The sequence below is a fragment of the Telmatherina bonti genome (assembly GCF_933228915.1).
Source record: "Telmatherina bonti genome assembly, chromosome: 21".
Classification (NCBI taxonomy): Eukaryota; Metazoa; Chordata; class Actinopteri; order Atheriniformes; family Telmatherinidae; genus Telmatherina; species Telmatherina bonti.
The window spans coordinates 10,854,838-10,868,167 of NC_136630.1; the positions used below are offsets into that span (position 1 = coordinate 10,854,838).

General features: G+C 42.8%; 1 protein-coding gene across 12 annotated transcripts in view; it reads right to left on the reverse strand.

Moving 5' to 3' along the window:
* The window catches only part of camk2g1 (calcium/calmodulin-dependent protein kinase (CaM kinase) II gamma 1), a 42,384-nt gene that overhangs the window by 3,513 nt on the left and 25,541 nt on the right, over positions 1-13,330 (reverse strand). The window contains exons 12-21 of one of the 12 annotated variants that reach the window (XM_079260776.1): positions 13,227-13,269; positions 12,372-12,434; positions 9,676-9,716; positions 8,933-9,016; positions 7,728-7,772; positions 7,032-7,077; positions 6,697-6,777; positions 1,541-1,616; positions 1,303-1,397; positions 414-650 (exon numbers count right to left, since the gene is read on the reverse strand). In XM_079260776.1, the coding sequence (XP_079116902.1) occupies positions 418-650; positions 1,303-1,397; positions 1,541-1,616; positions 6,697-6,777; positions 7,032-7,077; positions 7,728-7,772; positions 8,933-9,016; positions 9,676-9,716; positions 12,372-12,434; positions 13,227-13,269 (807 nt within the window). In that variant the 3' untranslated portion in view covers positions 414-417. Of the gene's footprint in view, positions 1-413; positions 651-1,302; positions 1,398-1,540; positions 1,617-6,696; positions 6,778-7,022; positions 7,078-7,727; positions 7,773-8,932; positions 9,017-9,675; positions 9,717-12,371; positions 12,435-13,226; positions 13,270-13,330 lie in introns of all 12 variants that reach the window. The other 11 variants (XM_079260772.1, XM_079260777.1, XM_079260781.1 and 8 more) reach the window with 11 other exon arrangements.

Consider the following 13,330-nt stretch of genomic DNA (forward strand, 5'->3'; position numbering starts at 1 on the left):
ACAAGCTTAAAGACGACCCCTGCTAGATGTAACCTTGAGCTGCAATGTCATCTTCATATTTCTAAAATCTATTTTGGGTAAAAGTTAAAAGATGAACTGTCTGCCGTGCACATCTGTCACACTAAGAAGGTGAATCTCTGTTCAAATATTTTTCTCATGACAACAAACAGAATTTCCTTCTGGGTAATGAAAGTTAAACCCAAAGTGGTGACGGACTATGTTTTATCTTCCCAAAACATCAACAAATAATCAAAAACTACAAATTAAAATGATGGTTTTTAAACTGAAAGGTAAAATGTTTACTATTCAGGTCTAAGACTGAATATTTCCATAAAATCAGAGCAATCCGGCCTGAATAATGTCTGCTCACAAACACTAAAACTATTCCAACTAAAACTAGTAGGAATAAGTACCTGATCACTGTAGTGGCGCAGCAGGCGCTCCTGAGCAGTGGAAGTGAACGTTGAGCCACTTTCCATCACGACGATGCCACACCCGAGTCTCCTCTGATTGGCTGGAACGAGGGCGGCCTGTGGAGTCCACGAACTGTGTGAGGCGGATGTAGGCGATGCATGCGGCGTCCTCGCCAATCAGGTGCACGTGTGGGTTGAGCAGGGTGGTGTGCACAGGTTTGCTGTTCTTGCTCAGCACTGAACAAACAAATAAGCTCATCGTTACCATCTGACAGCAGACAGACTGAAGGATCCTCACACTTCTGACTTGCAGTTTGGTGTCACTTTCAGTGCTGGATGTGAAGCCGGAATACTCTTAAGAAAGTTTACATGCAAGGTTTCATAATACTAAAATCTGATGTGTGTAGGACCGTTCCTGTACTGGTGCACCAGTAGAGATGCATTTCATGTTTACCACAACTAAGAAAAGTAAGAAATAAGCCTTAAAGATGCAGTTTTGTAAAATTAAATTAAGTTTGGCATCTCCTGAGGAAAGTTTAACGTCTGAAAAATGAGAGCGAGATCATCGATAGACATATGTTGGAAGGTTTTTAGCTTAAGGGAAAAAAAACAAAAAACAGCAACTGTAAACTGTTTAAAACTTGTGTAAGAAATTTTTCAACAGAGTTATTACCTGATGATAAGGTTTTTCTTGCAGCCTTTCAAATGTTATTTGTTGAAAGTAAACTAAATGTCTGGTAACCAAATGTCATCATTTGCAGTCAGAAGTAACTATGGCAACATAGTTTACTCATAGTGACAAATATTCCTGATATTTCCCTAAAGGTTGAACTGTTCTTTGTAATCTACATAAAACCAGATAAACACTTTTAATGAGGAGGACGCTCACGGTTTTCAAAGTAGAACTTGTGGAAGTCCATCCCCTCCACCAGGTTTCCCAGAGCCTCCGGCTCAAAAGAGGTGAGTCCAGGATCACAAATCCTCCTGAGGAGGATCATCACCAGGAAAAGGAGAAAATAAGTCAATTCAAAGATGACTCTGATGGATTCAGTCTGGATATGAGCATCGGTTCAGATCTTGTGTAAAGTATCTGGAGCTTTCTTATGAACATCTGCAGACCGACTCACGTGTAAGCATCAAAATCTCCATTGTTGATGGCCTCAATCAGCTGCTCCGTTATCTTTATGATCTCCTGTTTACGAGCTACAGAAAACAGAGAAAAAGACAAACAGATGGAAGTTGGTGAGTAGCCAGATGAGAAAACTATTAAACATTTTCTCTCATCAGCTCAGCTCCCGTCTTGCTTCACACACTCACACTCACTCTTTTTCCACCTCACTCGGTCCAAAGCAGCTGTCGCTGCAGCTTGACCTCATCTTCTCACCTTCTGTGTGACAACAACTGTCTGGATGCGAACACACGCTGCCACTAAACCACTAACTGTCTGAACAGCACACTTGCTAACAGACTCCCATCACTAAGCAAGAAAGTGAGGTTTGAAATGTGCACCAAGATAACATGAGATCACAGCTCAAGTCACAGTTACAAACCAAACATGAGGCTAAAAGCTCAGATAAACAGATATATATGTACATATCTGTGCAAGAAAACTTCCTAATATTGTCAAAAGCATTTTTAAAATGACATATTTTCATGTTTTGCCTCCCTAAATACATAAATACATCAACAATCTTCTATCGTGTCTAAATATGACGCCCTAGATAAAAAAATAAACAAACACACAACAATTAAGCAAAGTCTAACTGGAGAAAAATGTTTAGAGCGCTATGTGTTCGTCTCTTCGCTAAATGATACACATCCAGTATCTGAAAGAACCTTAAAATGGCATTTCCTCAGTCTGTCACGGTGATAACATCTGGCCAGTAATCGGTCATGTTCCTCACCGTTTCACTCAGATGATTCACGGTAACCACTAACGTTACCACTGACCAAAAACCCAATACATTAACCACAAAATATCAGCTTTATTTTTTATCAAAATGTCATCTTGTTACAACAGTCTGACCAGCAAGTTGAAGCAAGAACAGCTGAAGTGGGAAGAAAAACTTTGCTTGTTCAGGTTGTGGGAGAAAAAACTGACCCATTTCTCTTAAAGGTTTTCCAGTACGCTGACAGTTTTTGTCATTTCTTGGAAGAAAGTCTGAACAATAAAATCTATTTTCTCTGATATGCAGATATGCTAAACAGACCCCCAGTTACTTATTTTTCCTGAAAGAGGGGGACATTGTGGAAAGAGGCCAGGGTGCTCGCTCAGACAGGAAGTTGACCAATTTAGATTGTCATCAGCTCAAAATGGGACCAATCAGTCAAGATTGCGACTGTGTCTCAGGGACAATACCTTCAGGCTTATAGAGCATTTGGATAAAAGATGGCCCATATTTAGACCCACACTTCCTGTTCTGTGGACCCGTCAGCATCTAAACTCAAACTTAATAAAAATCTGAGCTGTGATGGAAGCTGATGATTTTGACGTTCCGTTCTGACCAGTGTCCTTGCCTGCAAATGTGCACAAATCCAGATCCAGTTGAAGAGTGATTTGTCTAAAGTACTTTTGCTATCAAAATAAACAGATGGCAAGCAGAGCAGCTCCAACACAAAAAGGAACCACAACGGTGAGGAAGTCAAGATTTGGTTCAACATGGTTGGATTTCCACCACCATTTTGGGTAATGGCCAACACGAATGTATAAAATATGACCAGAGCTTACCGTGAACATCTCACTGTGCTGTAAATCTGCAGCATGAACGCCAACTGGTAATATGAAAACATGAGAGGAACAATGACCCCAAGGGGACCACACTGCCCCCAACTTTACATTCATGTTCAAGCTTTTCATTCATCTTTGGACAACGACTTCTTGGAAGGTAAAACTTGGGTTTGTATGATTGGTCACCATGATGCCCCCTCCAGCCTCTGACACAAGCAGAGATGCTCTACACTAGTAAAGATTTGGATTGACTATAGCACCAGTTTCCCTGCTTGAGGCAGGCAGGCAAACGTAAAGAAATGGTTTCAAGTTAAGCACTTGTTCTAAACCAATAATGAAACAAACATGGTTGAAAAGCAGCAAGCCCCCTACAAGGTCACCAGCATGACAAAATCCTTCTCACTATGCTCCAGTCTTTGTATTTGTAACCAAAAGGCTTAACGGATCAATCTGTGTCCCTTACTGACAGATTTCAGCTTCTTTTCTTCAACTTGTTTTAATGCGTTGATGGGACTGGCTGGACTCTTATACTGAAGGGTGAAAGATTGTTCATCTAATCACCTCCGTAGGTTTTAGGAGCAGATTGAGTGAAATGTTTGGCTCAAGATGGCGTAAAGTAACGAACTGGTTGACGTGAAGAACACAGCTTAAGGTGAGCATCTGCAACTTGTGACAAAACTCTTCAGAGATGAAGGGTTTATGGAGCTTTAGGGAGTAGAAGGCAGGGACAGCAGGGTTAGTCAGTTAGTGCGGATGTGCTCTTACTCGGCTTAGTGTTGCTTTTAGCAGCGACAATGTTGCTCCCTAGTGGAGCGGCAGGAATGGAGGACTGTGAGTGGTCAGAGTCGGGGCAGGAGCTGTTGCCCGTGCTGTTCCATGCCATGCGCTTTGCGTCATGCGGTGGAACTGAAACACACAATGAATGGTCAACAGACATGTGGACGGACAACAGAAGATGGCAGACGAGTCACACACAACATGCACACAGTTCATGCAGTAAAAAAAAAAGAAAAAGTGGATGTTTGTGAGTGTTTAGCAGGAATTAGTAGGTAAACAGACCAAGAGATGGGAGGTGATGTAAGTTCACAAACACACATGCAGATGGGAAACATGAGGACGTGACGGTAGCTGGAAGCGAGATCGGTGCAGCGCTCATCGCGATGATGTGAGATGTAAAACTCGTTTCCCTGTCTGTTCTGCTCGGATCTCCTCTTAATGCTCGTATAGTTTAACAAAGCGTTCTCTGATGTACTGTAGCAGCAAGCAAAGGATCGAACACGTTGCTCATCATTAGCTCATCTTATGACAGTGGGAGAACTTAGCGTGATCAGGAAGGGAGAGAGGAGTGGACAACAGGGGAGGAACGAAGAGATGGAGGAGAGCTGACCGACTAGTGCAGGTGTGTCTGTCGACAGCAGGAAGATGACGATTAAGGAAAAGACTTAAAGTCCAGAAGAGGGAAAGAATGGTCTACTGGAGAGAATTAGAGGAGAGAGGAGGACAAGGAGAGACAGGAAGTTCTGTGGTGTGCATTGCTCCAGGAGAGTCAGACGGGCGAGCGGGACCTGCCAGATCAGGAAACCTGTGTGGGACGCTCAGCTGCAAGGTAAGCAAGGCTTCCTCCAGCTGGAGCTGTCGCATCAGGACGGCAGGTGGTTGTATGCAGTGTGGTCACCAAGATAAACACACACAAACACACACACACACAAGTTTCAGGGTTCCCACAGTGGTGCAGATGAAAAGTTCTACAACTTTTCTTTTTTGCTTTCTATAAGTAGGTCTGAGCTCTGGGAGCTCCACGCTGCTTTGAACACATCTGATGAAGGACAGAAAAGCTGGCGTGTCTTCAGCAGCTAACGGCCATCTGAGGTTAACATGACGAACAACAAAAAATTATTTTGATAAAGCATCTCGATTAACCCTTTTAATGCATAGTGGCCCTATAGAGGACACCTATTTACAAGCTTTTTCTTTTTTTTTTTTTTTGCATATTCATGAATGAGGATGGTATTTTTATAAATAAACCACTTCAGTGGATGTTAGTGATTTGTCCAATATGTTTCCACTCACTGGAGAATAAATATATATATATATATATATATATATATATATATATATATATATATATATATATGATATAATAGAACATGATGTAATTACACCTCTGTGATAAATAGGAAAAGAAAATGATTGATACATTTTAAATGAAGATTTACATAACATAATTATGATTATTAGTTTATAAATATCTTATAGAATATATTCAAATAAATCATTAATCATGATAAATTCTAAATATTACTAATGAACAAAAAAGTATCATTGCATATGTCTGCAGAGGTAAATAACAAAAAAAATGTTGCATTGTTTTTTATTAATTCATGCATGAAAGGGTTAAAAGATGTGGCCTTTTGCGGTCTCATCTTAACCCACTAGATGCAAAATGTCTGCATCTCTTTTCCACATGTGGAGCAGCATGTCTGTGTGATCCATCTTCATGTGCTTGTGGCAGAACCACATGCATGCCGTGTTACTATGGTGTCACTGAATAAAACTACAGCTGTGTGAGTTGAGAAACTTGAGCTTTGAAACTGCATGACTAGCTTTGTTTAGTAGGGGTTAGATTATCTTTTAGAATAGGCAACACCTTGAAAAGTCACATGGAATAAGATGGTACATGTACACAACTGTGACATATTTGTTTGTAGTTTAGTTATCACTGCACCTGAGGCTGTTGCAGGAATTTTGGCCACTGATTGCCACAGTCTATTCACAACTGTACTTTGCATTTGAAGACATTTTTATGCCTACATTTAAAGCAGTCAGTCATTTTTACACACTTTTCCCTTGACTGACTTTATTGTACTGTTATAAAAATGCTGTGTCATGGTACGACAGGGCAGGATAGAGAGACCAAACAGGTTGGACAGGTTGTTGAAACCCACTGCTGTGATGTCTGCTGTTAAACATCCTGCCACTGGTGAGTAGTCACATAAATACCACTGATTTCCAAGTAAAAGGAAAAGTCAGAGGTGAAACAGCTGTGTTCTCTGTGATGTCAGCTGTTTTGTTGGTATGCTAATACCTTTAAAACCGCTAATTATGAGGATTATTCCACTACCTATCACCAATAATCCCTTAGCAAACCAAGCAAGCTGGAAAAAGCTTGGTTTGGACTGTTTTCATTGTCCTTTAGAACCACCATAATTCACATGTTTCCAAATCTCACTAGAGCAGCGAATAAGTTGTAATAAACTGTGATTATCATTTAAACGGATTTTGATTAAACTCTGAGTTTATGAATTTCTCTGAATCAGGTGTAGACAACAGGAAAAAGACACAACACACAAAAACTAAACAAATCCAAACCAGTGGGAACCCTCAAAAAACAGCTTGGTGGATCAGAGTGAAGGGGGGGCTCAGAGATGTAACAAGTCATTTGCAGTGACTCTAAGAAGCCAAGGTGGGAGTGGGGGGGGATGGGTGTGGGGAGAGGGGTGTTAGGTCCTTGCCAGGGGCGACCGGACAATTTCTGGTTGCCATGGATAAACTTACTGGCAGGCGAGCTTTGAGGTGAGGGCAGAAGTGGGGGCATCTCCTCAGTGGCGCTGCTCTGACTCAGCGCCGAACTGTCCGCTAGAAACACACACACACACACACACACACACACACACACACACACAAAATGCAGCCAGACACACAATAAATACAAACACACATACATACACACGACAGGCACACGGTCAAAAAAATGGGAGAGACACGTGTTGCATCTCAGCACGCCTGCCAATCACAACAGTCAAATACACACACTTCACTGATGGGAGACAGAAAGAGAGAGCGGATAAGAGCAGGAAAAAGGGAATAAAACCCTTGAGTACCTTTCCTACCTTTCATTTCCTCCTCGTCATTGGTGGCATTGCTCTCCGTTGATCCCTAATGTGCAGAGGGACAGAACAGAAACATACTGAGACTGACACAGACAAGATCCAGGACTCTGTTTGACAGAGTTGCCCAATATTGTAGGTAAGGATGCACCGACACCAGTATCGGTATCGGCTCAATACCAAGAGTGTGTACTTGTACTTGGTATTAATAAAAGTGTACCGATACCACCACCAATACCCGATACCCCACTAGTCAAGCTAGCGGAGGTGTGTATGATGACATGCTTCAGATGTGTTTTAAAAGAAATAAAAGCCTTGAATGTTAAAATGTGACATTTTTTGTTTCACTAAAAGCGAGATCTTTATATCAAAACCACACATTTATAGTTGCATTTGGGTAAAATGTGCCAAATCAATACAAAACTTGTTAAAATTGTTACATCTGTATGTCATTATATTTGTATTGGTGAAGTAACTTCAGAAAGGATGGGTAATTTATTACAACCTAATAAAATCTGACACAGTCATAACAGCAATAATAACCAGTCACAATAATGTTCACATAAGCGGATTTGGTATCGGCAAATATCGGTATCTGCAGATATTGAAATTTCAGATATCGGTATTGGAACTCGTGTATCGGTGCATCCCTAATTCTAGGTCTGAGGACTTCAGATTAAATAAAACCCAAAATCTCACCTTGACTCCATCTGGAGGGTTGTGCACCACTGTGCTCTGAGACTCCTGCAATGCAGAACAGAAGAGTCAGTCTGAGACCCTTCAGTCCTGAAACAGCACCTCTCAACTGGATTTTAACCAGGCCCACAGCATCTTAGCAGCATTTGTGTCCCTTTAACAGCCCAAAGTGTGTCTGGGGTTTGGGCTGACACATTAATCCAGGCTTAATTCTGATTTTCATTCACCAACAGTGTGATTTTCTTAATGAATATATTTAGTTTATTTGACTAAAAACATCAGAAAATGTTTAAAAAAGCTCATAATTTCTCAAAGCCCAGGTCATTAAAAAAGAAAAAAAAAAAACAACCCAGCAGCCACATAAAAAAAAAATCTATTTCACTGTGCACAGGAGGAACATGGCTGTAATTGTGTTTTTGAGAGAAAAAAAATAGTCTGGTTTTTGGGGCCTGCAGCACCAGCTGAGAAGCACTTCTATAGCAAACTGCAATCCAACCACAGCACTACAGAATGTAATCCAATGCATGCTAGAAAACACCATGAAACCAAAACATGCTAAATTGGATGAAAGCGCGTGATTAAGTTTGGCAGTGTGGTGAGGATGTCAGTGGGAAAGCTAATGAAGATAAACAGGTTAGAGCAAGAAAAAATGATGGATGAGCTAAAAACTTCAGATAACAAAAAAAAAAGAAAAGATGTTAAGATGGTAAAGGGATTAAAGCAGAGCTGGAGAGGTGTGGGGTGTTAAGCACGGTGTGCAGATATGAAAACAGGGGTCATTACACCAGAAGACTAAGTACCGCTTCATATCAACAGTCTTAGTTGTCCAAAGAACTTTATAGCTGTCTGTGCAACTTTAGAGGGATGTAGTACAACCAACAAGTTCATGCTTCTTAAAAATCTACACAGGTGCACATGTACAGCCTGAGACACAACATTATTTAAATAATTTTTTAAAAGTGTCTAAAGTGCTAGATGCACAACTCAGGGACACATGTGCACCTTAAGGGAGGGGTGGGGGGTAAAACTGCCAGCGGATGGAAGTGCTGGTAGAGGGAATGATACAGTGCAACACCTCCTGGATGGTAGATGAAAGATGAACAGCAGCTATGATGATGGAGGATGAGGCATATCGGGCTACTATGCAACAATTTGGAGGTGTGGGGGAGCTAAGAGGCGGGAATTGGCACTGCGGCGGCCTACTGTACCATCTGGGCGTTGGTTGCCATGTTGGTGTCTTTCAGGGCATTGATGGCGCTCACTATACTGTTCTTACTGTTGTTGGTAGAAGGCTGGGACGAGAACGCAAACACTCAAAGTGAACACAAAAAAGCTACACAAACGTACACACAAATGCATTCGAATTATACGCCTTTTCGGAAATGGGGCTAATGTTGGTCGAGGCTCCCGGGCTGTTGAAAGCTAACAGGATAAATGAGAGGGTGAGTGCCACAGAATGGCCTCTAGATCATCCTTTTTACTGCCTCACTAACTCTCTATGCCTGTGCCACTTAACTGCAAAGAGACACCCCTGGGGCAGAGAAGACAGACAGGGAGGCGGGAGGAGGAGGAGGAGAGAGCAGAGGCTGATGGGAGGCTGCTCGGAAAGTGAGCAGCAGACGTCTGACTGACACGGACTAAAGGTGAAGGGATGAAACCAGCAAAAAGGAGAAGAACTGACTGCAACCGGAAGAAAAGGGAGTTAGAAAGGGTTTCTCCAACTTGTGGAGGGACTACAAGAATTCTGGGGTCTAAAAACATGCCAGAAAGTTGAGAAACGCTTTAGGTAAGGCACAGGATTAAACAGGTAGCCTGACCAAAGGACACCTGAAAAAAAAGTTAAGAGTATTGCTTGAAAAAGAAGAGAAAACGGTGATGTCAGTGAGGTAAACAAAGTAAGAAAAAGGGAGACAAAATGGAAAAAGTGAGGCCGGTGATGAGACAACCTTACCTTAGCAGAATCCGACTTCTTGTTGAGTAAACTTTTGCATGCTGTGAAAATAGAGGATAGAAAAGAAGAAAAACGGGTAGAAAAACTGAGTTTTTACTTTGCAGAAACGCGGCAGCAACCAGCCCAAACTTTAGATTTTCCTGAAGCCTGGATCTACAACTTGTTCTATCTATGAAACCACATTAATTCTGCCTTTGTGACAAAGTAAGCATAGATGTTTCCACATAGTAACATGCATTTAATGGATTTTCTTGTGCAATTTTCTCCTGGCTGAACTCTGCAAACCCCATTCACATCTTAATCCATTCACTGCCTTCAGGGGATTAAAGAGAAACCTGAGAGCAAAGTAAACTTCCTTAGTCCATTTCCTGTCTGGAAGACCCCAGCAGATCTAGAAAGAGAGTTATGGTCAGACTTAAACTGCCGCCAGGACTGACGGTGATGAGCTAGGTTAATGTAAATCATTGATTTCCTTTAAGGGCTCCAGTCAGTTTCCCCTCAGTCTAAAGCTCTCAACTCTCTGATTCCTTTTTCCTCTGTTTTTACAGACAAACACAGCTTCCAAACGTCTTATCTTGTGTTCCTTACCTTCCAATGAGAAATAGGAGAGGGAAAGAGGGGTAGAGGGGAGGAGGGTTGTAAGAAGAGAGGGCTTAGAATTTCACTACGAGAGAGTAGAGATAAGGGGCACAGCATTTACAGCAGCAAATAATATCAAGTGACAAGTCATGCTCCTTAATCTTGGCTGATTTGCAGCTTCTGTCTTGTCCTGGTCATGCAGCATCCAAAGGAAAAAATATGTATAAAAAATGTAAGTTTTCATTCCAAAAACCAGGAAAAGGACAGCTGATTGGCCAGCTCTTCATCTGACTGTAATTTCTAGCAAACAGTCTGCGACAGCCTTCTTCATATGCTCTCCAAACATGGCCTCCAGGTTAGTAAAGTCAATACGACCGACTGCAGGAAGGCTGCGCTACTCGAGCAAAATTCTGACTCTGCAATGAGCATGGAAGGTAGTTTTAGAGAGTATCTGAGAAGCATCTTCAGAGAGCATTTTGTAGGATTTTAAAATCACACAGGACACACATGCGAAAGACAAAAACAGGAAGAAAAAAAAAAAGCAAGGCAAGAAAAAGAAAAAAAAAATCTAGGAACACAATGAAATGCTTCAAACGCACACACCTGTCAGATTTACTACAATGCCATTCAAGGAAACATCATGAGCAAACTGCCAAACCTTGCCTCGGCCGTACTTTACAAAAAAATGCAAGGAAGCAGTTTCAGAATGGAGTGCTTGGATTTTGCAGTAATGAGTGACATCACCAGAGGGTCACCCCCCCTCCCCCCCCCCAGCCCCACCCCAAAGAAAACAAAACAAAAAACACATTAAAACAAAAAGGCCCAAATGAATAAAAGGAAGCAGAGATGAGTCTGATCTGAAGTGTTGATGTCACACATGTTAATAACAGAAACTTACAAACAGGCAACTTGGTCCAGTCTCAGTGAGGAAGCCCACATTCAGAGGGCTTTAGCTGACAATCAAAGCATCGCAAACACCCTGAATCTCAGCACACCAATCACACATTCTAGGAGTAAAACCTGCCTCCCTGTTGAGTGTCTTCATGCTAATATTTGACCTTTTTTTTTTTTCCCTGTCTAGCCTCTGATCCTGTGGAGAAACGTACACGCACTGCAGAGCAAAGAAGATTTTCTTGTCAAGAAATGTGACGGAGAATCCAGTCTGCTCTACACCATCTTTTTTTCTTTTTTTCTACTGTACTCAATCCATGGAGCCACCATTGGAATCGCCGACCTTCAACCTTTGTCTCCACTCGGCAGGATGAGAGATGAGCCAAGTTTTAGTACTTTCAAAACAGAAACCATCATGCCGTCTTGTGGCATCCCTGCCTACAGTGGGAACTTTTCTGAAAGTACTGAAACAAGGCCCCAAGAGGGGAGGGAGATGAGACGTGGGATGCTTGTAATCTCACAAGTGTCGTCGGGAGAGGCTGTGTAACCGTGAAGCCTAGCGCAGCATCACTGAAAGCAGCCATTGCATCCTTCGCCTCAGTCCAAGTTTCTCCCCTAGCTCCCCAGCATCCGCCTCTTATCCGTTGCCCCACCAGATCCAGGTCTGACGATGGCAGCACGCCAACCCAGCTCTTGCCGGTCCCCTGCAGTGTCAGTTCCCGCCCCCAGGATACATGCCCCTCCTCATCCCCTGCCCCGGTCCACCCTATGCACAGCCTCGAAAGCTGGCTGGGGGAGAATGCAGGGGCGTAAGGGGTCAGCTGAAAGTCAGGATGGAGCTTACTAGAAGTGACAATGTACCTAATTTGGAGGATGTAATGGGGTGTTATGAGGTCACGGCTGAGTGGCTGTGAGGTGTGAATGTAAAAAGGACTGAGGTGCTAGTTGAACTACATCGATCGCCATTTACCGATGCTGATGTACATGATTGTGCTTACAAACATATGTTGTCTTTGCTTTATAGCAAAATTACATCCAAGTTACCCTTAAAGAGCAGAACCTGTGTGAGTATACATGCATAAATGTGTGTGAATGTTAATGAGGATGCTGGCAGAGGCTGCATGCTGGTGGTTGGGGATGGGGATGATGTCCCACTCTGCACTATGGACCAATGATGTAGCTGTGTGTGTAGAGAGGAAGTGGATGGGCGTGTCTCTGGGACGTACCTTCCTGAGCCAGTGAGGCCGTGGAGGAGGCGGCAGCAGCAGAGTTGGTATGCTGCCGGCCCACTATTGGACAGAAACGCTACAGTTGGGAGGGGCTATACAAAACAGGCAGGTCTAATCTCACGATGTTCAGTCGCGGGCCTAGAAAGCTACCGGGGATGCTGGCAGCAGCCCACACACATCCCACACACTGATAGAAATGGGCTAGAGCAAAGATGTGCACCCCCTGTGGATCCCTAGGCCCAGGGTTGAAATCGTTAGCCATCGACTGACCTATTACTTTGAGGCTGAGAACAAGGCCTCTGCGAAAACAAGTCACTCTCAGCAGACTGAGAGAGAGAGGAAAAAAAAACCAAAACATATAATCTTAGTGGTCACCTGAATGGAACACCACACTTGCCCAAAACATTAAAAAAAAAAAATCTAATAGAAATCTAAGCTCCCATTTCTCAAAGATGCAAATGCTCCATAGGCAGCAGAGAAAGGGACACATACACACACAGACACACAGAGACACACACACAAAAGGAGAGATACATTAGCATTGGACAAGGACGTAACTGGCACTCACATTTAATGTTCTGGCCTGCTAACATACATCAGGATGTAATGCTCTCATAATAATCAATCAATACATTATATTCACTGTTTCACAGAAGAACTTCAAGATCTGTTTAATGTTGAAAGCAAGCAAACCTCTGTGCGCACACAAAGACATGTTGTTATTTTGAGGACGAGTGGGTGAGTGTGCATGTAGTGAGGGGGTTAAAAGAGGTGCAGAGGACTCTATCCACTCTCCCTCCTCTCACTCTGCATGTGCTGCGTGGGAGGGCTGAGGGCGAAGGGCACACCCACCTGAGAAGTTTCTGGACACCAGCATGGTGGTGAGAATGGCTCCCTGGAGGAGGAGAGGAAGGAGGATAGAGAAGTGAGGGAGGTACAAGAAGTACATGGAGTTC